This window comes from Liolophura sinensis, chromosome 9, assembly GCF_032854445.1.
Source record: "Liolophura sinensis isolate JHLJ2023 chromosome 9, CUHK_Ljap_v2, whole genome shotgun sequence".
Taxonomy (NCBI): Eukaryota; Metazoa; Mollusca; class Polyplacophora; order Chitonida; family Chitonidae; genus Liolophura; species Liolophura sinensis.
The window spans coordinates 10,068,231-10,096,112 of record NC_088303.1 but is presented as its reverse complement, the minus strand read 5'-3'; the positions used below and the strand labels follow the sequence as shown (position 1 = coordinate 10,096,112).

The following is a 27,882-nucleotide window of genomic DNA, read 5'->3' as shown; positions in this document are numbered from 1 at the left end:
TTGCCAAACAAACCCCCGCATCACGCCAGTTACCTAACAAACCACCGCATCACGCCAGTTACTCAACAAACCTCGCCTCACGCCAGTTACCTAACAAACTCCCGCATCAACTCAGTTACCTAGCAAACCCCTGCATCACTCCAGTAACCTAACAAACCCACGCATCACGCCAGTTACCTAACAAACCCCGAAGTACGCAGAATATTTCAGTATGATTGTCAGCTTTTATGGGCTAGATATAGATGGTAGAGAGCCAGATGCGACCAACCACAGCTATTCTGATACATGTATCTGATAACTAGATATTGCCTTCATGAATTTATCAGAATCCAGTATACCACCAAAACAGTACAAATGCATATTCAACAACACCGAAGATGGAATACAATGCACTACACAACAACGCTTTAATAAAAATTACTTTTATACATACATAAAGACATGTATACAGAATATAAAGATATATATATAAAGAAAGATCTCTGAGGAATACCAGGCTAAAGGTTCATGCTAGAGGTAGCTGTACGTGAAAATTGATTGGTTAATAGCGCAGAGTCAACAGCAATATTTCGTTTTTCCAAATCCCATAGGATTTTACATATTAGGTGTTAAGAGTTAACACTTAAACTTTTTTACCCAAATTCTCCAGTGCACCATACTTGCACCCTCATCTACTACTTCATTTATTTCACTGAAATTCACTCAGAGACTTTTTATTTATTCGAGGGTGGTCATGTTAATAGGTAAAAGAAACGGTTAAAAACTCTGATAAAACCACTGGCCTTAGACTGGTGTCTTTTGACATAAGACTTTTTGTTAGAGACAAAGAAAAGTGGAGTGGAGTTTCCTGTTATATCTACCCCATTTACTCCTACACTAGCCTACAATTTCAGATCAAATTCGGTAGTCGCTCGACCCCTTTACTGACTCGTGGCTAACTACACTTATAGAAAATATACTAAAATTCGCACAGCTTAGACAGTAAAACCCAAACAGCTATAGAGTGATAGTTGACAAATGGTCATACATAACCAATAAAATTTGCCATCTGGTCAATTTACTCCAACTATTCATGTAAATGCTTAAATAGTAGTAAATTACACGCCCCCTAGCACCATGGCCGAAGCAGAATAAGGTAAGAAAAAATACAGTGACGTTAGTTGCAATATATTAAACGTCTCTGCTTTAGAATTACTTCAAATGTTGTGTTGTCACACACCTCACTAGTTATAGAGCGTCCGCTGTTGGGTCACTAGAATTCTCCATTTATTCCGTGTTTTGTGAAGTTAACTTTAACAACGATTCTGATTTTGACACTATGACCTCTTCAGCCAAAACGAGAGCAGCGGATTGGCTGATAGTGGATCTCACCTCATATCTAGTCATCAACAGGTCAGTATTGGTAGTGATTACCAGATCTGATTTTAGTGAGATTGCCTAGTTCACTAAAACAACTACACCAGCTGGTTTCCCCCTTCACAGACTTCCCCTCTATATACATGTCTTGAGTAATCTGGTTTTCGTTTGAGTGATTTGTAAATTGATTGGTGTTTTACGTCGTTATCAAGAGTTGCTTTGTGAAAATGGATATCGTGCCCATTTACACCGCTGTCGTCATGGATCTTTACCATGGCGGTCAGACACATTTATCATGGCGGTCAAGAGCATTTACCATGGAGGTCAAGCACATTTTCCATAGCGATCAAGCACATTTACCATGGCGGTGAGGCACATTTATCATGGCGGTCAAGCGCATTTACCATCGTTTGACGTCATCTTGTCATGGACACTGCGTCAGATGAAGAATGTTTTGTAAATGTTGCCCTATGAGACCTAACTTCTGTATTACATCTCTAAGACCTGAGCCCGTTTCAGAGAACTTGGCACTTCTAAATCCGCTAACGGCTACTGAGGTATCCAAGATCCTCACATATGGCAATATTTATTCTTCCCTAAAGTCTTATGTCTGGATCCTAAATCTGATGTAAATACAGGGAGAGAAGATTTCTGATTATATTAATGTTGGTACGGTACGAGAATGTCAAGCTGACCTCTGCATGTCATGAAATATTCCGTTAGTTTACAACCGCTCTGGAGCTCTGTTTATACGAAGGATTCCGTGATGCCGGGGCTTCAGCAGTCCGTTCATTGTTTTGTGGTTTGGGTTATGGCTCGTACCTCCATACAGACCAAAAGATGTACATGGAGATTCCAAAGCCTAGTATGAATACCAGGCCTACAGTGAGTCCTATTTTTGCCCGGGGGTCCTGTTTTAGTTCCGCCACACGCCTCAGGTGTTCCCGCATCTGCCTCTCGGCCTCGGGATCCACCTTCCCTTCCTTGACTCCACACAGGAAGCCGTATACCCGACTGCAAAAACTAACATCCTCATCAGCTGAAAACCAAATCAAAAAGATACTGACATTCATGATTTCTTTTATCTGACCATATTTGCGTTTTACTCACGCAGCTAACTGACACGAGGAGAAAAGTAAGTAAAATCAAGGTTGTACGCTCTCATTAAAATGTAATGAGTGCAAAAAGTATGATATAAAATATAAAAATATGGAGTATGCCCGATATACTGGAAAAGATAATAAAACGCATGATAGAAGGGTAACGGCTAAGTACCTCACACATTTAGTGAATTATGAGATATGACTACATGCAGGTGTTATTTTGTACACAGGTTGTTAGAGCTCAAACCTAGGTTCACAGCTTGGGTTCAGTTACAGATGGATGAAGTAAGAGTTAAAATGTTGCTCTCGTCAAGTCACCCACAGGAAGTGTGCTTGAGCGCATCGTCTCTACAGTTAAAATTTATTAATTAAAAAATTAATGAGTTAATTTATTTATAAGTGATTAGACATCACATTTCATAACATCAGCAATGCAAAACCATTGCCACCCTACCTTTTTCCTGCTGCTGTTGTTGTTGCACATCTGGGGACTTGTCATAATAGATGTGTGGATCTTTGAACACCTTCAGCTCGTTTCCATGCTCATCCTTCACTTTCCACACTGTGTCGTTTTTTTCATTTGTGTCGATGTCAAGTGTCGGGTTGTCGACACCATCTGTCGTTGTTAAATCGTCAAATTGCATGTCGTGAGTGTCGACAGTCTCCAAATGTCGTTTGTCGAATCTACTCCAATATGTGGTGCGAATGAGCTGAAAATGTATACGTACCGCTATATCTATAAGAACAACATTCGGAGTTTAAAGGACAAATGATCATTTATTCGAAGGGCTTTATAAAGCGATAAAACTGATTTGAATTATCATTTAAAAATACTTCTGAACTTTGAACACAGATTCTAACCTTCTTCAAAACTTGCACTATACGTTAAGCAAATTAAAGCAAAAAGCTTTTAATGAGACAAACAGTGGTTTATGACATCACCGTACTCAAAACCAGAATCAAAGTTTATACATACCAATTCTTCATCCGGTTTGTCAGTAGCCAGGCTAATCAAAAATGCAGAGATCCCCGTTATGCCAAACAGCAACATCGCAAAGTACATGTAGTGGAAATCTTTTAAAATGGAGGGCCGATTGTCCTCCACTCCACATCCTGATGGCGCTGGGTAAATAAAGATGAGGCTGAGTCTTGTGACTCCGGTTACCAAGGCAATCATCAATCCCCAAAACGCCCCCTGTAATAAAATCAATCTAGTACAAATGATCATAATGATATCATTTGAAAATAACATGAAATAACTAATGTACTCATTTCTAACAGTACCAAAGTTAATGTTTGCCCGGTTCTATCAAAGAAGCAAAGGAAAAACGAATGAAATGGAACTACGGTAAAAACGTTTAACACTACGAAACACCTCGATTATAAGAGATCGCACGTTTTTTTTCTATTTAAACACAAGGGTATTCAATGAACATCTAAATGTTAGTTTAGACAGGAAAATATGCCATTGTAAAAGTAATGTCAATATTTATCATTAAGTAAAGATAATACTTTTCAAGTTACATAGACTTTTGATTTGTTGTATTGTTGTGTATTGTACTTGTTATATATTTATATGTTGAATGAGTTCCATAATGTTCAAACATCTAGGTAACGATTGATAAAACTATACTGCAAATACACCCATAATTGATATGGTGCATTTCTGTTTGTTTTCATGATATTTTACTCGTAATCAGTAGTATGTTATTTATAAGACGGCGACAAGATCTTTGGGAGATGGTTCAACTAAAGGAGGCAGAGCAGCGAATTTCACCAGAAGCCAAATACATCTCACCTTTTCGTTGATACGTGGCACCAAAATGGCCAGAAGGAAAATCATTGCAAATGGCGGTGCCAAGTAGTTTGTGATTTCCTGTATGTAGACAAACAGTTGTCCCCCTTGTGTTTCCTTGACAACAGGCACCCAGGCAACCGCGAGCCCGGTCATGACGACGATGAATATTCTGAAACAAAAATATGTGACTGAAAATGCTGCTCACGTCACTGCTCACGATCTACTTGTTTGTAGATTGTAAATTGGGGTATGGAGGGAGACGGATCAAGGGCAAATATATACCCTCATACATAATTCGTCTTTTTAATGAAAACATCAGATGAACAATGATGGGACAACCTTTTCGTTTGGCACCAGCCGTAGCACTAAATTCCTATGGAAAAAAGCTGTTCAACAGGACATACAAAGATGGACAACCAAGGCTTCTCAGTGTTATAGAGCAGATGTTTTCCAGATGCACAACCCACAACAAATATCTCAGTGCTGATTCTTCCATGTCTGAAACATTTTACAGTCGATTTCCTGGTGAGAAACTTTGAGTTAGCTAAGTCATTGTGGCACAATTTACATTTTAACAGTTCCTGAATTAAATAATCTTTTTTTTTTTACAAATTTCAATATAGTCAACAGCCAATTACAAATACAGCAGTTTCGATATTTTTGTCCGTCAGTCAGTCCATCAGTAATCCTAACTTTCTGTACACGTCTTACCTGCCCACGATCATTTGCTCTCTGACAGACGCATACTTGCGCAGTCGTTTCCAAACGTCGATGGTGAACAATGTACTGGCGCTGTTGAAGATGGAGTCCAGATCACTCATCAGCGCTGCTATAATCACAGCCATCATCAAGCCTCGTAATCCTGAAGATGGGCAACATTATGTGACAAATACCACCAACTGCATTGTGTGACAAAATACATTGTCACCTGCAAGGACATTTTAGTGCGACAAAACATCGGAGACTATAAAAAAAACAGCCGTTGACCGATTTAGGCTATTAAAACGATTCTGGTATTTAAATTTAGGCACCGTCTATCGGCGTTTCGTTGAAAAGCAATTCGCATTATTTGAACAATCCACAGGTTGTTTACGGCGACAAACGAGTGAACATATTACAAACGAATAGGTGTGTTATATCACATGAAGAGAAGATAATTGGATCCCAAACCAGACAGAGATTCGTTTTCGGTCCGAATAAACTGAAATGATATTAGAAATTTCCTTTCTTAATCAAAACCTATATTTGTCATTCATAAGGGTTTGATTGAACAGCTTTTTATTTTAGACAAGATGCATCAAACAAAGTACATGTGTCTCATCTAATATTGATGCGCACGGATACGTTCGCCTGCTGACCATTTCTTTGCAAAACGTCAAATACATTTAGCTGCAATAACTCTTTCATTATGTAGTTTGTTTTCATGCATTGCAAACCGCGATCTTAATTCCCCATGCGAATGAAAATTTTGACATATTACACAGAGTCCGTGCCAATTACTAGAGAAACCAGTGCGAGGTCGGAAAGACCCTGCATGATAAAACAACTCAGTTTTCATAAATTGCAAGGTTAGGTAACACACCTTTGAGTATGCACATATTTCTTCACTACAGGCAGACTCTAATCAAATTGCCAGAGTAATCATGTAAGCTAAACTCCAGAGAATCAATCGGATGATGAAGTATGGACACAGTATTGTAAATATTATACACATCATAAACCAATAGTTTTTGACAATAAACCCAAGACGAAAGATGGCAAAAATGGAAAAATGTCCATGTAATGTAGTATCATTGCTATAGTTGAGAAGACTACACTTGGACAATATGACCTTTTGACAAATGGACACCGTTATTACATGCTTCAGAAAATTTTGACACCCAATATAACGCCCAAAGCAAACTAATGGCTTCACTGCATCTAGACGAAATGCAACACAGTATATCAATCTTAAAATAATCCGTAAAGAAGTAATTCTAATGTGCTGTCTGAGATGTGGTTAACGTAAAACATTTGGATAGAGGAGGGGGCAACTGGAAGACTAATAACATTGAAATAGCAGGTGTGGATATGGGCACAGAACTGTTACTTGTACCCATGTTGGGGCTTCCGTGGCAACCGTGGTTAGCGTAACAGCGCAGAGCAATGACACAGGAGACTCTCACCAGTGAAGGCGCCATGAGTTCAATTCCACCTCATGCTGGCTACGTCAGAAGGTCTGTCAGCAACTTGCAAATGGTCGAGGGTTTGCCACGGGCTCTGTCCAGTTTCCTCCCATCATAATGCTGGCCTCCATCCTACATGTGAAATATTCTTGAGTACAGCGTGAAACACCAATCAAATCAAGAAATAAGTAAATATACCCATGTTAGCTGATGTATTTTTACCCTACACCAATGAGGTAGCCCTCTGAAGCACCACACACACATTTGTCAAAACTTAGTTAGGTTAACTTAAGGAAAACATTGCAAACGTTTCTTTATGTTATTTATGACCATAAAATGAATGTTGATTCATACATGGCTGCTGATGTTAACGCGAGGTTAACTGATCCGCCATATTATACTTGAATTATATACCTCTCTTCGGATCAAACCAAACATGACAAGAGACAAATACTTCATAGCTGTTGTAAATGTTTATACTGAATTAATATCTACGCAACCATTGTTTGAATTATGTTGATTATTTTCTAATTCTTCCTCGAAGTTAAATCCAAAATCAATTTGCAGATTCCGATGGACGCTGATGCAGGCTGAGCGCTTTACACATGGAATGTATGGTCCGATAGAAATTATGGTTTGGGAATTTCTAGGTGAAAAATAACCCACATGTGACAAACAATACCCTAAAAGAACCGGTTTAGAGATAAGAATACGAGCTTATTAAAATACCTTATCCCTCACGGTACGGGATTACCTCGGCTCTACCCACCTTCTTCAGTAGGCCTCTGTCTCCCATGACAAACACTTCCTTACAATAGGCGGTGTAGAGAAACAGCGAATCACAAATCCCTAAACCCTAAGTAGCAGTAAAGCCTATTACTAACTCGATGCCAATATCCGCATAGGCTCTATGCATACTGATGCAGACTAACTATAACAGATTGTTTAAACACCTATGGCCTACGCCAATGAGTCAATGTTATCCTGTCATCAAATGTGGACGCCATTTGAGTTTCAAACACACAAAACCGGACACAAAATATGATTATTTTATTTACTATTTTCAAATTACTTCAACGGAAGTGAGCTAATAAATGTATTCTAATCACATGCGAAGATTTTTACAGTATCTTTGTTTTAACCAGGTATGCATTAGACACAGGTGATTTAGGGGAAGCCTAGAAACCGGTAGAAGAAACGTGTAAAAATAGTCGGAATGACTTAAATGGGTAAATCTTAAATGGAAAATGTGAGACCACCATTGTCATGTGACAAATAGTAGGCCATATCAAAAGTTGTCTTCAACTGCAGTTGTACAACGTTTCAGGAATATAAAATTGGAAGACATTGTTTTTGTTTGTCTCCTATAAAGGTATAATTAACTGGCCAGTCAACACTTATCACGTGTTTGAAGGCAATCACGTGATTGGAATGTCCGCCCTACTCACCTTGAACAAACCAGCCTGACACACGAAACGCCATTGCTCTGACGTCATCTGGCCACTTCACTGTACTGATCACAAATAAATGGCTGATCATGTGCTAGCAATGTGATGTAGAAATGTGATGTAGAAGTGTGATGTAGAAATGTAATGTAGCAATGTGATGTAGCAATGTGATCTAGCAATGTGATCTAGCAATATGATGTAGAAGTGTGATGTAGCATTGTTGTATAACAGTGTGATGTAGTAATGTGATGTAACAGTGTTGTATAATAGTGTGATGTAGCAATGTGATGTATAATAGTGTGATGTGCCAATGTGATGTAGCAATATGATGTAGAAGTGTGATGTAGCATTGTGGTATAATAATGTGATGCAGCAATGTGATGTGGAAGTGTGATGTAACATTGTTGTATAATAGTGTGATGTGACAAGGTGATATAGCCGCGCTATACGGCAGTATCACGTAATAATATTATGTAGCAGTGTAATATAGCAATAACTGACCTCAGACAGTGATAATGAAAGAGAAGAGTTTGAAGATAATGTTTGAGAAATGAGAGAACCCGATGTTAAGGAAGAACTTACCCACAGGCATGAGGCCGAGCACTAACTTCGGGTAGGCGATGTTCGTACAGCCGGCTCGACTCTGGCAGTATTTCCAGCACTCCTCAGGGTCCACACAGCCTACTTCATCTGCAAAAAAGAAGATTGCTTAGTTCATTAGCTGATCAGTTAATTCACTTAAATTAAATTGGATTGGACACAGTGATTTATTGATCTCTTGGTTGAATGTTTGATTCATTGGTTGAATTCCGATATGTAAATATTCATAACCAACGGAACCCACCAAAGGACAACTGGTCATCTTACAAAGGCAGATCTAATCACAAGAGGCTCTATTTGGATTTGAGTGTTCAGAGCATCAAGGAAGATATGTAATTTGCAAGTGAGATTGGTACATGTAGATGCATCATTTTCAGCATAAAAAGGTAGATACATTTTGAATAGTTAAATGACTGCCTCTCATCCCGCATACATGTAGTATGGAACCAATATTTGCTATATACTTATACAGTACGAAAACAAAGAGTTATAAAGTATTTTTTATCGCTGTATAACGCCGTACTCAACGATTTTTGGAAATCGCAGTACAATGAGCAATTCACCGCCCGCGGGTATAATCAGATATGAGCAGAAGACGTGGATAGCTTGAGTGGCACTCCTGTCCCAAGAGTAACTGGGTATAAATAGCAAAATGATATGAAGGAATTCCATCCCATGGAACAGGGCCAACACCATGGTTCAAAGGATTTACGACGAATAACAATCGTTAAGTATGTAACTGAAGAGTCCTCAAAAAACAAAATCCTCGTTATTTTTCGTACAAATTTTGCTTGTGTGATGTTATAATATTCCCCACATGACAATGAATCAGGCAATGGCGTCCTTTTGAAAGTTTGAAAGTACAAGATCATTTGTAACTACACGATGGATGACATCGTCTGTTCGTTCATGACGTCACACCAGGCAAAAGTGGGCAGAAAAGTTTTGTCCCCGTTCCAGTCGCGGATTTAATACACTGTTGTACATTTTTTTACAACTTAGGAAATCGACTCAGATTCCCTGGGTCCTTATCATATCACCCTGCTTTTAAGACACAGAGGTTTGTGACACTTTTGTTGCTCTTCAAGTATCACTTCAATTTGTATACTCACAGTGTATCTCGCAGAGATCAACTAGTTTTAACGAGGTGTCGTATTGAGCATTCTCGTCTAACTCACAATTTTATTCTTGATGGGGGCTCTGCCTCAGAATGTGTTGGATTTGGTGTTCAATACGGCATCAAACATATTCTGGTTGACTGTGTAGACTTTGCCAATGTTCGGCAAAGATTCTACACAATCAACTCTATATATGATTTGTTTGACAGCATCGCAGTTATATAATGTAGTTTTCTAGATACACTATTTTTAAAATATGCTGGTTTTCGAGTTTTAACTGTTTTAATTTTCTTATCTGATTTTAAACATGTCCGAACATTTTTGTTTCCTTTTTGATGTTCTCACCACCATATCGAAAATTTAAACCGCCTTGCTGAAACCTTGTTCTCGCCACAATATGGCTGAAATATTGCCGATGTGGCGTTAAGCCATAATCATTCATACATTCTTTAAGTATCAGGAGAAAAGGGGCAATTTAGCCAAAGTGAAAATTCATAGATTTATATCATGATTTTACAGGCTGGGAACTTCTTTGTGAACCATACATCTATATGTGTTTTGAGTATAACCACAGTTTCACATAATCGCTATGTGTGGGTAAGATTCTTGTGGTGCACTCGCTCTGATACACGAGGTCTAATTAAAGGGGCAATTAAGCCAAAGTGAAAATCCATAGATTTATATCATGATTTTACAGGCTGGGAACTTCTTTGTGAACCATACATCTATATGTGTTTTGACTATATCATGATTTTACAGGCTGGGAACTTCTTTGTGAACCATACATCTATATGTGTTTTGACTATATCATGATTTTACAGGCTGGGAACTTCTTTGTGAACCATACATCTATATGTGTTTTGAGTATAACCACAGCTTCACATAATCGCTATGTGTGGGTAAGATTCTTGTGGTGCACTCGCTCTGATACACGAGGTCTAATTCCCAGCATCAGCTACGGACTCCTCGAGACTGATATCGGTATCTTAATGATAATAAGCGATCACCTGCGCTCGTATGGCTGTTCATGTCATCTTATATGAAGTAGCTGACACAGTAGCATTCGTAATACATTCTTCTGTACGGCTTTAAAAACAATCATCAGTAGCATGCGCAATACATTCTTCTGTACAGCCTTTAAAACAATCAACAGTAGGATTCGTAATACATTCTTCTGTACGTCTTTAAAAGCAATCATCAGTAGCATGCGGAATACATTCTTCTGTACAGCCTTTAAAACAATCAAGAGTAGTATTCGAAATACATTCTTCTGTACAGCCTTTAAAACAATCCACAGTAACATGCGTAATACATTCTTCTGTACAGCCTTAAAAACAATCCACAGTAACATGCGTAATACATTCTTCTGTACAGCCTTAAAAACAATCCACAGTAACATGCGTAATACATTCTTCTGTACAGCCTTAAAAACAATCCACAGTAACATGCGTAATACATTCTTCTGTACAGCCTTAAAAACAATCCACAGTAACATGCGTAATACATTCTTCTGTACATCCTTAAAAACAATCCACAGTAACATGCGTAATACATTCTTCTGTACAGCCTTAAAAACAATCCACAGTAACATGCGTAATACATTCTTCTGTACAGCCTTAAAAACAATCCACAGTAACATGAGTAATGCATTCTTCTGTACAGCCTTTAAAACCTTTCTTCAGTTTGGCACTGTAAGCCAATCAACAACTCGTCGAAACAACGCTATTGGAAAAAGATGTATTTCGCTCTAATTCTTTCTGTCTACTTTCTGTCTACCATATCTGATATTCATCTAGCAGTCGTGAACCGCAACATGGACAATCTTGATCGAGCAAAGAGGCACGATACAAACCTGCAGCACGACAAAAGCAACAGCCAAACGATCGATATAATCTGTTTTGCATGTGTAGATATGTCTTCCTTAAGAAGCTTAGCTATGTGGGCTTTAAAGAAAGATGGACCTAAGACAGGGGATTGTAAGGTTTCCTTCGTTAACAACATGTACGAGCACTGATCATTTGTCCATTAGATAGAACAGCTTTGCTGATAAAGATAGTCTGATAATCAGAGTAATACTAGCAAAGGATAACGCTGTGTTTTGTTTCTAGGTTTTTCTGCGTTTACAAGAACGTACATGTATGTATTACCACGAGCTTGTAAACAATCCAACTATTAACTATCCCTAGTATGGCTGAGTGAAAAAGAAAACACCACGATGAAGTAAATTCATTGAGCAGCAACGCAAGAAACAACTTATTTTCTTAAATACACAATTCACCATGCGGAGAATCATGCGCAAACTTTAACAGATTTAGTTAAAGATTGTAAGCAGATAGAATCATTAACGCCAATATTTTCTACGTGTTAATTTAGGTCCTGCCACAGGAACAGATTTCTGATGAGTGGGATAAATGTTTCTGTTTCAGTTAACATACATTTATGATATATACAGGTTCAGTTCACACTTCACATCGTGTTACAATATATAATATTACATTCTGATGCTTATCAGAGCAATTGTGGATCATGCCAACAAACTGATTCTGTTGACGACAGCAATGTTGGTATATGTATATATAGCATTTTAACTTGAATCCCACGCTCTTTTTAAGCTACCATTAGTTTCCTGCTCCAATCTAATCTAGCGTGATTAAATGACACACTACTTCACAATGAATCATGTAGCTCCCGTTTGGATCACGTGACAGAGTGAAGTTCATTCCAAAGTCGTATCCTCGATTTGGCGGCGACTCGTCCAGTCGTATCACATACTGTCTGAATCATTCGCTCGAGCAGGCAGTCATTCGACCAACAATTGTGTTCGTTTCGTGTATCGATAAAGTCTTTTGAAGTCATAACAGCTAAACATAAAAGCACTATATTCTTGTGTATATTAGAAGCACCCCTAGCCCAATGCACTTTGCACAGTACCTTGTGTCCATGGTAAAAAAAAAAAAAGGTCGAGAAATGTCATTTAATATCAGAATTGATCGCTTTTGATTTTTTCTGAACTAAATTGCTAACTATCAAAGGATGTCGACACTGGCTAAAGTAAGTTATTATTATAGATCAGTCACTGTTACATCTATATATATATATATATATATATATATATATATATATATATATATATATATATATATATATATATATATATATATATGTAGCTCCCCTTTGGATCACGTGACAGAGTGAAGTTCATTCCAAAGGCGTATCCTCCATTTGGCGGCGACTCGTCCAGTCGTATCACATACTGTCTGAATCATTCGCTCGAGCAGGCAGTCATTCGACCAACAATTGTGTTCGTTTCGTGTATCGATAAAGTCTTTTGAAGTCATAACAGCTAAACATAAAAGCACTATATTCTTGTGTATATTAGAAGCACCCCTAGCCCAATGCACTTTGCACAGTACCTTGTGTCCATGGTAAAAAAAAAAAAAGGTCGAGAAATGTCATTTAATATCAGAATTGATCGCTTTTGATTTTTTCTGAACTAAATTGCTAACTATCAAAGGATGTCGACACTGGCTAAAGTAAGTTATTATTATAGATCAGTCACTGTTACATCTATATATATATATTATATATATATATATATATATATATATATATATATATATATATATATATATATATGTAGCTCCCCTTTGGATCACGTGACAGAGTGAAGTTCATTCCAAAGGCGTATCCTCCATTGGCGGCGACTCGTCCAGTCGTATCACATACTGTCTGAATCATTCGCTCGAGCAGGCAGTCATTCGACCAACAATTGTGTTCGTTTCGTGTATCGATAAAGGTCTTTTGAAGTCATAACAGCTAAACATAAAAGCACTATATTCTTGTGTATATTAGAAGCACCCCTAGCCCAATGCACTTTGCACAGTACCTTGTGTCCATGGTAAAAAAAAAAAAGGTCGAGAAATGTCATTTAATATCAGAATTGATCGCTTTTGATTTTTTCTGAACTAAATTGCTAACTATCAAAGGATGTCGACAACTGGCTAAAGTAAGTTATTATTATAGATCAGTCACTGTTACATCTATATATATATATATATATATATATATATATATATATATATATATATATATATATATAATATATATATATGTAGCTCCCCTTTGGATCACGTGACAGAGTGAAGTTCATTCCAAAGGCGTATCCTCCATTTGGCGGCGACCTCGTCCAGTCGTATCACATACTATCTGAATCATTCGCTCGAGCAGGCAGTCATTCGACCAAAAATTGTGTTCATTTCGTGTATCGATAAAGTCTTTTGAAGTCATAACAGCTAAACATAAAAGCACTATATTCTTGTGTATATTAGAAGCACCCCTAGCCCAATGAACTTTGCACAGTGCCTTGTATCCATGCCTTAAATGTCATTTAATATCAGAATTGATCACTTCTGATTTTGGCTGAACTAAATTGCTAACGATCAAAGGATATATATACTAGGCACAGCATGACACGGGCCTCACGTTTGACACCAGTTTTACCTATTACTAGTTACGTATGATAGGCGGAGAATCGACCCCAGAGAGGTACGATAAGAAAGGGTAAATTTCAAAATCCCAGTACAATTCTGTAAATTTCCAAATAAGAAGTATAAATCTTGTTCGAAGCACCCATGAAAGTTATTTGGCCTTACAAGAAATGGTTACTTAGCAACAACCCGCCAAAAATGCACTTTCGATCCAAAACGCCAATTTTTCGTTCAAAAGAGGCATTGTGTTTTTAATTTACGGTATCAAAATCAACGTTAACCAGAGAATATCTTTACTGAAACTTTCATATGTGTATTTCTACGTGCTCTCAAAGTTTCCATTTGGCTAACGTTTGTCAACTTTATAATGTGATTAGTTTTGTCATGTTTTGGCAAGTTTAAAATCTGCCATACTTTTTCGGGCATCTTCCACAGTACAGTGGACTAGCGAAGTTCCTGTTGAACTTCTTGCACCGCCAAGAATAGTTGAATCTTTGAGGATCTGTTTTTTTTCTTTCTTTCTTTTTTTGTGGAAACATACTTTTGTGTGAGTAGTTAATAAGGTCGTCTTGCATTAAATAAGTGTTATTATGAATTAGAATGGATAAGCTATGGTATTACGTAACATTGGGCTACTATGGCGACATCAGACGTGAATCTTGGTTGAGAGCAAATGTGGTCCTCTAACTATCGCTAACATTAACATGTTATACGTAGCGGAAGTGTAAGGCTGAAAGATACATTTGTTATATATGTATTTAATTGAATGGTGCATAACTGTGTGCTCAGGACCTTTTTCAGAAAGTTAAATTCTTGGCGCAGTGATTGTGACAGTTCTACAGTGTCTGATGGAAAAGAAAAGATATTGCAGTGTGACTGGAGCCGGCTACATTTTTTCTATTTCATGACCATCGCTTCAGTGCATGTTTGGAACTTCACAAGTCACATGCTTGCCATATAACAGGAAAAGAAGAGCAAAACAAAACTGAAGAAAGAAGAAGCCTTACGAGTGTATCAGTAGCTGTCACTCACAGCTATAGTCATTTTCACCTCTTGCGGTGCAAAATTTCTCGCTCTGGGACCGATTCCCCGCCTACCGTACCAGATCCTTTCCTAGAACGTTTAGAGCGTACGAAGTATGGGTCAGAACATATATTGTCTTTGTTATGGTGTAAATTCCAGCAAGACTGTATTTTTGCTTGGTTAATATGTTGTTGAATGTTCGACTGATCGATTGCTTCACTGATCGATTGACGGACTGATCTATTGGTTCATCGATGTATCAATGGGTAACTTACTTGGGTAGAGGATTCGGCTGACCATTCCCGGCATTACCATCATGAAGAGGGGCAGTACCTTAATGGCCCCGGCCAGAAGGGCAGCTCCCTGGGCGTGTGACAGGCTTTTAGCTGCTAGAGCACGTTGTACTATCACCTACCAATGGAAAATCGAAGCTGTCAGAGATTTAATAAAGGGTGGTATCATATACTATGGTAGAGCGGAAGGCATGTAAGCCTACAGTTAAACTGAATCTCCTAAACATGACAAACAGACCAGTCATGGTACCTTTGTGCGACTTTAGGTATAAGTACTCTTCAATTTTTATTATTTTATCATTTAAATTTCCACACCTCATTGACGAAATCATCTTATATTTGAGAGAAAGGAAAACCTTTTGAAAGGGTATAACATAAACATATATATGATGAAGACCGCTGCATGAGGTATCGGGTTCAAATCCCTGTCTGGCTGGTTTATGGTACACTGTATTTCACGAAGTACTATGTTGTTGTTTTTTTCCCTTCCTGCACCCACACCTGACCTTCTGCCCAGAAATGAAATATTCTTAAGTACAGCGTTAAACAGCAATCAAATAAAATAAATAAAGATACGACTAAACCAAATAAAAAATAGATAGGTACTGAATACAAGAGTTCGCATGCTAGCCTGTACCTCTCGTCACCCACCTGGTCAGTACACCAGTACCAGATTGACCCCGGGGTTTGCCCTAAGAGAAACCCAAGCCAAGGCATGTAGTCATCATCAACATCCCGGAGCATCTTAAAGGCCTGTGGGTCGGTCTGGTGACATGTAGTGTTAGGAATTATAATGTTCGTCTCAGCCACGGGGTATTTCTCATACAGACCCTGTAGACCTCCGACCTCAGCAAAACCTGTAACAGAGAGCATTCGTTTTATATTATTTCTCTTTGGATAACGGTTTTGACTCCACTTGGCATGAAACCATTGACACTAGGATGGTTGAGTGATTGACAGACGAAACCTACATGTATTACGTCACAAGACGATTCAGTTGCAGCATTGAACCCATCGTGCTACATCAGATTATCCAATTAAATGGTTCATTGTGTCACTGTCGATGAGAAACTGATTTTCGAACCACCAATGTTGCCCGATTAATTCCAGAGAAACCACAGCGCTTCGTGGCTGCTACATTTATTTATTTATCTGATTGGTGTTTCACGCCGTCCTCAAGAATAGTTCTCTTACGCAATGGCGCCCAGCATTGTGGTGAGAGGAAAAGGGGCAGAGTTGACCGCTACAAGGTAAAGCTGTCGGTTGACTGACTCACCCAACAGTTTACGATGATAACTTTGCCATATTGTGTTCAGTTAATGGGAGAAATGCCAGAGAAAGGGGAGATTTGACAGCGGACCTATGAAGGCATTTTATTTATTTATTTATTTATTTATTTATTTAATTATTTATTGATGTTTTTACGCCGCATTCAATGATATTTCACTTATACCACGGCGGCCAGCATTATGGTGGGAGGAAACCGGGCAGAGCCCGGGAGAAACCCACGACCATCCGCAGGGTTCTGCAGAATTTTCCCACTTACGGCCGGCGAGGAAGTCGGCATCAAGGCATTTGTGGTAATTGACTAATTGCATTAAGTATTTTACGTCATTTGTGCTCAATGATATTATTAATTTATTTATTTATTTATTTGTTTACTTATTTACTTATTTATTTAATATTGGCAACCGTAGTATGGGTGAATTATTATTGAGTATCAAATAAATAAGGCCTGTGACAAAAGTTGACAATCGTACAAGGACGTATTATTTATTAGAGTACTTCGTCCAATCCATTATTCATTCCTTCATTTTTGTTGCTTGATGGTCGATTCTTTATGCATTATTTAATGTTTCCGTTCAATGTTTGAAATATTTAACTGAAATAACACCAGCACTTAACTGCACTACACGCACAGTATAAGGGATGTCCACAGTATAAGGGATGTCCACAGTATAAGGGATGTCCACAGTATAAGGGATTCATGATTTGTAGAATGCGTTTTAAAAAAAATATTCCACGTAATGGAAATACGCTAAGGTGAGTTCTAGCATGGCAGAGTTTAATTAGTAAGGATCGACTGTTAACAACCTGTACGCTGCGGTGATCACATATTGGTGAAAAACGATAGTACGTTGAAGATGGCACCATGCATCGTATTCAGAGCCCAGGTGGATTACTAATGGCAGTGTGAATACTTGACGACCAGTCCGGTTTGAAATCTAATGTTTCTGGTCATCTCGAATCCAGATTTGGATTATGTAGAGCATTAATAGCAAACCACTCTTGGATTTCGCCCTTGGCTTCTTGCAGTCCATTAAGCTGTACTTTTAGAAAATTCCAAGCAATGACTGTCATAAGCGATCGTACGGAACAAGGTTCCTATCCGCTGGCGGAAGTATGACAGTTCTCAAAAGAGACACCTAGCGGCTAGTTACAACTTAGGCAGCCATGTCTGGCATTTCACCACCGCCCACAAAAGACAACTAGAACAATAACTGTGACCGTTGCGAAGGTCTTTCCACATCCTGGAGGACGTCAAGCCGTGGGCAAGGTAGAACTTTAGCCGCCACTCTGGCATCTTAGGTTTAAATTATCGGTGTCATAAAGTGGAGTGAACGTACAGGGCCAGTCTTAATTTGTTGCTTTTAAAATTGATTGTAGGTAGTGGCATTGTGCCTAAACACCCACGGTTCTCAGCTTATCTCCGAACAATGGTTTAATCGTAAATAATAACAAACAGCAATTGTTCAATGTAGTCCATATTAATATGAATGTGACATCTATATTTGACATGTTTGATTACAAAACGTGACATATCCTGCAGATTTCAACTCAATAACGCAGTAATAATGCCGCACCTTCTCTAAACATTTGCAGACGAGAGGCCTTAGTATCGACCTGCATGAATGCCGGGTATAAAACAGGCCAGTCACTAAATAAGTCATTACATTTATACTAAGAATATATTGTTAACAGCAAAGTAGAAAAGTATATGCGTGGATTGTAGTATAGAGCCATATATAAATGATAGATGCTTTAGCACAACCTTAAACACGATATATTAAAATAAATTAATGACACACACATTTAAATTTGCTTTTTCAGGGACAACAAAATCAGAAATAAAAACACGTATTTCCTTTTTGAGAAGTTCACGCCAGCAGTAAATGGTTGCTTTAAACTGTAAATACAATAATGTGCAAAACAACGTGTAAGATAATGTTTTAAATTCCACGTCAATACAAACCGATAATTTATTGCGACAATAAATATTTTTTATTACTGAAGCAAATTATCCAGTGCTAGGTTTCGAAACTATATGTTCCAAATTCAGCGATAAATTCATTAAAATCTAATGCTAGGTTTTTTAAGTTAGCTGGCAATAAATGACATCTATTATTAATTTTCGGCAATAGCAAAAATCAACCCTATTCAAAAGGTTTATTTGACAAGAAGGTGGCATCACAAGTAAACCTACATCATTACATTACATCGAAAATAAAACGAAATAAAACAGGTCATCTACAGCAACTGCAATGACGTTTCCATCTCACTATTCTCATCCACAATGCCTTAATTATTACGTTATCGTTCAAAAATACCACCCAGTTCAAAGCAAGGATACAAAAAGTGTCCACATTTTTTCTACTGTCGCTAGGCAATCTTTCTCAAGACCAAACGTGCTAAATATATATGTAATCTATATTTATGCAGGTCACTATCTATACAAGCAGACGGATGATAGAAGGATGGTTCACAACAGGACGTTGTCTTCTACTTTCCCAAGTCCACCATTATGTATTTTAATTAGGTCATTTTGTGCCTTAGATATTTCTTTAGACTTGTAAGTTGAGTGAGCGGACTCGCTAGCAGGTCGAGCATGAAACCTGCTTCTTTAAGATAAGCATATGTAGTAAGCTGTCGTGGGATTTGACGCAGAAAACTGCACAGAAGCTTTCATCTGTATATCTAATGGAAGCATAATATCTTGATGTAAAAAAAAACTCCAATCAGTCTTTATGGCAGAAACTGTGTCACGCGTGTGTATGGTTGAAATGAGTTCTGTGCATGGACATCCGAAAATAAAAGGCTTGGGAAAGGGGCAATCTGGGAAACAGCAGGTGCTTAATTCTAAATTCACGCTAGGATTTATTTTTACACGTGTGCTTTATATGGCGTCTACGCCACAAAACCCAGGTGTCAATAAATAACGTACGTAGAGTAAAGCTCTTTGTCTAATGCTCAAGATGTGGTATAATATTTATAAAGGTGGTAGACGTCATTATGTTGCTCCCGAAACTTGAAACGTAAACGCTTCCCAAAACTCACCTTTTCTGAAACATACGCCATCTCCGTCATATGGTATATTCCTAAACACTCACCAAGGGAGACATATACACTAGGATAAGGATTACAGACTCATCGGTAAGAACCATTCGTCAAATACAGTATGCAGTTCCACACCTTAGTAAACTACTATCCCAGGGCCGTATACTGAGTTTTGCTTAAATGATCAGACTGAGTTTATAACATGTTCATCAGTGGTCTGTTTCTCGACCTTTTAAATATAGACAATGACTGACTAGCATGCTCATAGTTGGCCCATTTCATGACTCTTTGAATGACCAGAGTAACTGAATAGCATGTTCATCGATGGTTCATTTCCCGATCATTTAAAAAAACTGTCTGTGTAGCATGTTCATCGATGGTTCATTTGATGACTCTTTGAATGACCAGGGTAACTGATTAGCATGTTCATCGATGGTTTATTTTCCGATCATTTCAATAAACAAACTGTCTGAGTAGCATGTTCATCTATGGTTCATTTCCTCATCATTTCAATAAACAAACTGTCTGAGCAGCATGTTCATCGATGATTCATTTCCCGATCATTTCAATAAACAAACTGTCTTAGTAGCATGTTCATCGATGGTTCATTTCCCGATCATTTCAATAAACAAACTGTCTGAGTAGCATGTTCATTGATGGTTCATTTGATGAACTCTTTGAATGACCAGGGTAACTGATTAGCATGTTCATCGATGGTTCATTTTCCGATCATTTCAATAAACAAACTGTCTGAATAGCATGTTCATCGATGGTTCATTTCCCGATTATTTTAATAAACAAACTGTCTGAGTAGCACGTTCATCGATGGTTCATTTGATGGACTCTTTGAATGACCATAGTAACTGAATAGAATGTTCATCGATGGTTTATTTCCCGATTATTTCAATAAACAAACTGTCTGACTACCATGTTCATCGATGGTTCATTTCTCGGCCATTTCAATAAACAAACTGTCTGAGTAGTATGTTCATCCATGGTTCATTTCTCGATCATTTCAATAAACAAACTTTCTCAGTAGCATCTTCCCCTTTGGTATAGTCCTCGATCATTTGAATGTACAAAATGATTGACTAGCATTGCCTCAGTTGGCCCATTTCTCGATCATTTGAATAAACAAACTGTCTGAGTAGCACGTTCATCGATGGTTCATTACCCGATTATTTCAATAAACAAACTGTCTGACTACCATGTTCATCGATGGTTCATTTCTCGACCATTTCAATAAACAAACTGTTTGAGTAGCATGTTCGTCGATGGTTCATTTCTCGATCATTTCAATAAACAAACTTTCTCAGTAGCATCTTCCCCTTTGGTTTAGTCCTCGATCATTTGAATGTACAAAATGATTGACTAGCATTGCCTCAGTTGGCCCATTTCATGATCATTTGAATTAATGAGCATTCATTCTGTAACAGATTTCTTATGAAGATTAACAAACGTTTCAATGTAACAAGATCCGTTTATTCAGACTGTCTTATACAAAAGTTTTTCATGCTCTACATTGTAAACAAGTTCTTGAAGGAAAACCAGGGGCGGTAGATCCAGAGTCAATTCTGTGTCGGGTCACACCCAAGACCTTAAAAAGAGGTAGTTGTAACTTCCTCGCTTGGCGTTCTGCGTTAAAGGGGATAGTGCAACGACTGGTCGACCCGTATCAGTATGACTCGGACGGAGCAGCTTACTTGACTTCGGAAAGTCGTCTCAGTGAAGCAGCACTTCAACATCATTTTAGGTCTTCAGATGTTGATTTTAACTAAAGGTTCCACAATCGATCTGTCCTCTGGACGTCCACCCTGTGAGATGTGAAATTCTCCGAGACAATCAGTTGCCATACTTACAGAAACCCATGAGCACAAGCGCGCCACCCACCATTAGGAAAGCCTGCAGGGTGTCAGTATAAATGACAGCAGTCAGCCCACCTAGGAAGTAACCAAAACCTACATGAGTACCCAAAACGACAGTGGCATTTAGTAGGTAATCAATTATTTAATATGAAGATTCTTCTTCCCGTCTGTCAGTAGATATTAGCTTGTTTGTGCCTCGCTCATACTAAGGGCATGTACTACAGATCATATTCATGAATGAATCATGGGTATTCGAATGTCATTTTACACGTACAATTATAAAACTTGTTAAGAACAGTAGACAGTTAAAACTTCAACATTCTAATAAAGAGTGAAAAGATCCCACAATTTTTGAAGCAAAACTCACAAACACGAGGGCTTAAAGCGCGACTCAATTCAACTCGACTGTTGTGTGGCGTCCTAAGCGCGCGTGTATGCGAAATAACGACGCGACTCAACTCAACCCGACTCCGATAGTTGTGGAGCGTCCTATGCGAAATATTTATTTATTTATTTATTTATTTCATTGATGTTTTACTTATACGACGGCGGTCAGCATTGTGGTGGGAGGAAACCTGGCAGAGCTCGGGGGAAACCCACGACCATCCGCAGGTTGCTGATAGACCTTCCCACGTATGGCCCTATGCGAAATAACGACGCGACTCGACTCAACTCGACTCCGACTTTTGCTGAGCGTCCTTTGCGAAATAACGACGCGACTCAACTGGAGTTGTACTTCAGTCATTACATATATGCCGGCGAATGTTCAAGTTACTCGGCTATCAGCGACGAGGACCAACTCCGTACGACCAGTGGAGTTGAGCTGAGTCGCGTTTTTAAACACTCGCATATGCCGACATACTTACCAGTAATTGTCAGTATAGCAGTGACCAGGATGAGCAGGAGAATACACAAGTAGAGGTCCCACTTCAAGGACTGTTGTATGAACAGAGCTCCAGTGTACAGATTCACCTGAAGGTCAAAATCAATCAGCACATAAGATGTCAAGGACGAAGTCTGCTTAATCTTCTACCAAGTATGACCCAAACGTGTTGCATGATTTATTTATAAATTTCAAATTTCTTATTTGCAAAAGGAAAAAATTGGAAAATCCTAATTTAGGGTCTGAAAAATGCAACAATTAAAACACAATATTTGATTGAGAATATATACATAAAGATGCAATGGACACGCTTGATGTTCGTACTTTTTGCAAAAGTCAGTATGAGGAAATGAAACGCTTTGAAGAGGCAACCAAGTGACTTGGATGTATAGATTGCTTCAGAGCAACTAGAACTCAGCTTTAGAAGATGTATATGTTGTTAGTCACCGCCATTTTACCAGAATGCACCGCGACGAGCTTGTCTATAAATAGAAACGTCGGACTGGCTGTTTTTGTGATTGTATACACCAGTGTGACTCTGGATTAAGTAGATTGGGAATCACACAGTGAAAGCGTGATATACTCCCCTCTAGTCATATGTACTTTGATGAAACTAATGTAATCACCTAAACTAGAACGCTTGCGTGCTTGAACCTAGTGAAACACTGTGTGCCTCAGTATTAGATGAAGTAATCAAATGTATACTATACTATCACTCGAGTAAACTAAGACGACACTTGTTTTCAGACAGGTATACCCAACAGACGCATGAATAGGTGTTTTAGGAGCAACAAACTGAAAGGTGTGAGTGACTTTATAGATGATTAAACCAAAATCCAGACTGGGGTTTATATTAAGAGAAAGAAATTCAAGTGTCACTGACGAGTGAACTATACGAAAGATTTAAATGAACAAATCTGGATGTTAATACAAGCAACCCACAAACTGTGGGGATTTTAGGCGTTTACTTACCGAACACTTTGTGAAAATGTAGAGTACCATTGACAGAATAGAGAAATAAACTCGAAGCCTGTTACCTCCAAATCTCTTTGCTAGATATTCGGGCATCGTATAAGTCTGGAAGTGTAAGAAGGTGTAAGTGGGTAGATTAGGCTAAAATCGATTTCAGGCGTGTCGACATTGCTGGTTCAGGTGCGGCTTAAACTTATATTACAGAATACTAACATCTACTGATGAAACAGTTTAGGACGGGTAATGAAAATATGTGTGGTTTCTTGTGGCTGGTTGGTTGCTTCATGGCTTCATGTATTGCTTGGTGAGTTATTTGTTTGGTGGGTTGGTTGTTTTGTTGGTTGGATTACCACTTTTTACTCGGATTGTTGGTTGCTTGGTTGGTTGGTTAGTCGACTATCTGGTTGGTTGTGTGGTTTGAGGTTTCCGTAGCTTTTACTGTCATCCCAGTTCTATGACCCTTAGGCCTACTTGTATCGAACCCTCCGGATGCGGTCATATGCAGCCATATTTGTAATGCTGTCAAACTGAAATAGTCAACTATCCACATTACACCGAAATAGAAACACTATAATACGAGCATAGAAAGACATGGAGGCCTGAAATAATACATAACAGGGGCTTTGGTGATAAAATAGCGGCCACCATCGCCATGTACAGCCAATGTCGAAATTGCCGTATAACTAGTATGTTTTATGCGTTTCACGCCGTACTTAGGAATATTTCACTTATGCAACGGCGATCAGCATTATGGTAGAAGGAAACCGGGCACCACCATCCGAAGCTTGCAGCAGACCTTCCCACGTGCCACTTGAGAGGAAGCCGGCATGAGCTAGACTTTTAGCGACCGCGTTGGTGAGAGGCCCGTCAAACTGCGATGTATTATGTCGAACTGATGTTAAAATTCCATAGCCCTGTGTGACCTTGTGACGTATTTGTATAAGTGCACGTACTGATGAAATACAGCAGAGCGCCACTTGTCTCCCAAGTGTGCAATGTGGAGATGTTCATGTCCCCACTGTACTGTCTGGAACGCAGGTTGACACGAAGGCTCTCACGAAGCTTGCAAGGAAATCGGTTAAAGAGTTACCCCCCTTTATCCGAGAGACTGACAACCTCAGGCGCATTGAGTTTCCACGCTCTTTTGGTGGTAAATGTGTCATATTCATCTCAATGAAAACGTATCCCAAACATTTTCGTAGTGCCATGCCATTCCGCCAGGCACAGCCTGCACTTTTCTCTACACCACAAAACCTGGATAGGTAGATTAATTCTACGCTAACATCTTATATCTACATTATCGTTATTAGGGATTACACTTTCTGAACATAACACAGATTCTAGTGCTGAAAGTTGGCTTGAGACCACTGCGGGTTTTGAACCAACGACCTCAGTCAGGTACCAAATAGCCGGCAATACATGTCAGCCGTCTAGACCACTCGACAAACAGCCAGTTTTCAGCACCAGAATCGGTTCTGTATTCATAAATTATTTACTCCACTTCTAAATGGCGTCTTTACCAGTCTGATCTTTTATATCAAAAATCTGATCTATTTTAACTAAGTGTAAAATACCCGAGTAGAGATATGTATCATATTACCATCACATATCACCTAATGTATGTTTGCCTTATCAAATCAGTGCCCTATAGCACTATCAATTCTGTATTATACATGTCTAACTTCTACCAGGTGTTGTTGCGAATGTGTGTAGCTTACTGGTAGAAGGCTCTTTATAGGTGCTGGGCCTCGCTTTATTTATTTGTTTGTCTGTTGTTAAGCTTTCTCAAATGTAAAGGACAGATATGCATACAGCATTGATGACGAATGGTGGACTGCGCTAAAAAGTCAATTTTGAACGAAATCAAAGTGCCCGGCGTAAACCACCGACCTATATATATACTTTGATTTCGTTCAAAATTGACTTTTTAGCGCAGTCCACCATTCGTCATCAATGCTGTATGCATATCTGTCCTTTACATTTGGAAGACAAAGTGATCTTCAGCGAACATAAACTGCAAAAACGGGCATTTACTTCTATCAAGGTCCCAGAAGCAGTAGGGAAGGGGGAACAGTGGTCCTCCATTACGGTCATGTCGCTGGCTACACTGGCTGTTTGGTGCGCAGTTTCTAAATCAAACAAACCTCAAGCGCATTTTTGTTTAGATTTTCGAATTCCTGGTATCCACATTGATTTAAAGAATTACCATCGATAATGCATTTTCTCAAATTGGTATATGTTATACAGCTGAAACACTATATAAAAGACAGGTAAGTAAAGCGTATTCAACAAGGAAGCCATATAGGAAAGTCCACCTTTCTCAGGTAATCATTGTTAATTTACTCGTCCAGTAAGCCCCTATATGAGTCGCCATAGTAATGATGATGTGGAACACCTTAATATTTGGTGTGTCTCATGCAAGAAACTTTTCATAACATTGCAGTATTATTAAAGGCAATGTGTCATTGTTAATAGTCATATATATACATGTATTTTAAGTTAAGTTTTGCCGTCTGTTCGATTAAGCTTACGTACAGCTACTTATACTACACAAATTATAACAAGGTAACCAAGATAGAGAAATATGTAAATTCAGACTAAGTTTAACGATTGGGAGAAAGGACAATCTCGATTCACTTCCTGAGAACTGGGGAGGAGGGTTTAACGCTTTCAGAAATCCACACTTACCCCACATGCGATGTAGACCGGAACAAATATCCATGCCAATAACTGTAGCAACAACAAAGCCTGGGGAAAAACACATTTACAAAACACATCTGTAGACTTTATGACATGAAATATTCATTTCTCAAATAAATCAGTGGCGTAATGGGACACAGATGCATCAGTGGTTCTCCATTTACTTACCTGTTTTACTTATACGCTGTATATTACTTCATTAGCTTCATATAAGGCTATTTAATTTCGAAAGTTTGGTCATTGTCAAGAAATGACTTTAAATCAAGCAACAGCCAAACCGCATATATGTACTTAAACACACGTTGTCTTTCTTGATCAGATATAAAGTAGGCCTGCCTATTTACTGACTTTATTATTTATTTTTTTCAGTGGGTTGATCAGATGACCATCTTAAACTCCCATGTGCCTACACTTATTAGTATGGGGCAGAAATATTTGATCATGTGATCAACTTACATTAAACTCCCATACGCCTACACTTGTTACACGCGGTCAGAAAAATTCGATCACGTTATCAACTTACATTAAAGTCTCATATGCCTGCACTTGTTACACGCGGTCAGAAAAACTTGATCACATAGCCACTTACATTAAACTCCCATGCGCCTACACTTATCCCTCGAGCGGCGCCTGATCCAGCTAGGCCAATGAAATGCTCACTTCCGATGTTGCTGACGAAAAGGGAGGCTCCCACCTGTACCGAAATAAAACAGCTCTTATTGGATGAATACAGAGAAGAAAGAAAATCCTAGATCACTTATAGTAAAACAATCCAGAGAATACTTTATATTCAACAATGCTGATCTTCACGGAAAAAACAATTCATACATTGCTTCCTGCCTCCCCCTCCCCCCCCCACCAAATAAACTCAAATGGTGTAACTCTATAGCTACATAGATTTACATGATAACAGTAACAGCTGGATATAACGCGATGCAGTTATCGTATAAGTGAAAAATTCCACCAAAACACCAATCAAATAAATAAATCGTAATGCAAAATATATCGTGGTGCATGTCAAATGTATGCAAGACAACTATACGAGCTTTTACTTTTTATAAAGAGTAACTATTGCTATATTGTCAAGACTTATCCCAGGGTAATTCGTGCGTTTCTTGAATGTAGAAAGGACATACCTACAACATGCACAATTATTTATATTCATGCAAACGAATAGGGTTTTGGTTTTTTGAGAACAGCGTACATACCGGCAGCCAGATCATCGTCCTGCCCGCCAGGAAATACCCACTGACAGTTCCGCGGTTAGACTTCCAAGACGCCTGGAAAAACGAGACAACCAGTTATTGCAGGAACCTCCCTAAAAGTTTATTTATTATTTATTATAAATCTAGTTAATTTGGAGTTTATTCTGAATTCAAGGCACTCCTATATGAATTGAAGACGTTACGGAACCAGTATAAGAGCTAGATTACATCATTCAACCTCGTTAACCAATAGCCTGTGGTTTTCATCAAGACATACAAGTCGCTTTTAATTTACTCACAATCAAAGGTATTGTTACGTTTTTCTTTTGTTAACGTGTTTGTCATGATATTCATGCGACTTGCTTAATTTCTTTTTGTGCATAAATAAACCTTATGAAAACCCTTCTCATTTTAGAAAAAATATAACAGAAATGCATCTGCGATTTCCACATTTTGCTCTTAATAAATGACATAAGTGTACATTATTTATTTATTTGTTTGATCGGTGTTTTACGCCGTACTCAAGCATAT

At 38.5% G+C, this 27,882-nt stretch overlaps 1 protein-coding gene across 1 annotated transcript; it reads right to left on the bottom strand.

Moving 5' to 3' along the window:
- Positions 1-507: 507 nt before the first annotated feature.
- Positions 508-27,420, bottom strand: LOC135474870 (sodium/myo-inositol cotransporter-like). The gene is made up of 13 exons (XM_064754508.1): positions 27,355-27,420; positions 26,736-26,840; positions 26,135-26,194; positions 22,458-22,563; positions 21,586-21,666; positions 16,043-16,248; positions 15,374-15,509; positions 8,453-8,560; positions 4,969-5,119; positions 4,258-4,426; positions 3,436-3,654; positions 2,914-3,169; positions 508-2,395 (listed from the first exon to the last, which is right to left on the bottom strand). The coding sequence occupies exons 1-13, from the start codon at positions 27,367-27,369 to the stop codon at positions 2,166-2,168; spliced, it is 1,842 nt and encodes a 613-aa protein (XP_064610578.1). The 5' UTR covers positions 27,370-27,420; the 3' UTR covers positions 508-2,165.
- Between the last annotated feature and the right edge of the window lie 462 nt (positions 27,421-27,882).

Bases quoted from the DNA above. Each gene is read 5' to 3' on its own strand.
- LOC135474870 (XM_064754508.1), bottom strand. The intron at 15,510-16,042 runs GTGGGTGACGAG...TTCCATTGGTAG, and splicing joins GGTACTGGTGTACTGACCAG to GTGATAGTACAACGTGCTCT. The intron at 4,427-4,968 runs GTAAGACGTGTA...TTTTTGTTTCAG, and splicing joins GAGCAAATGATCGTGGGCAG to AATATTCATCGTCGTCATGA.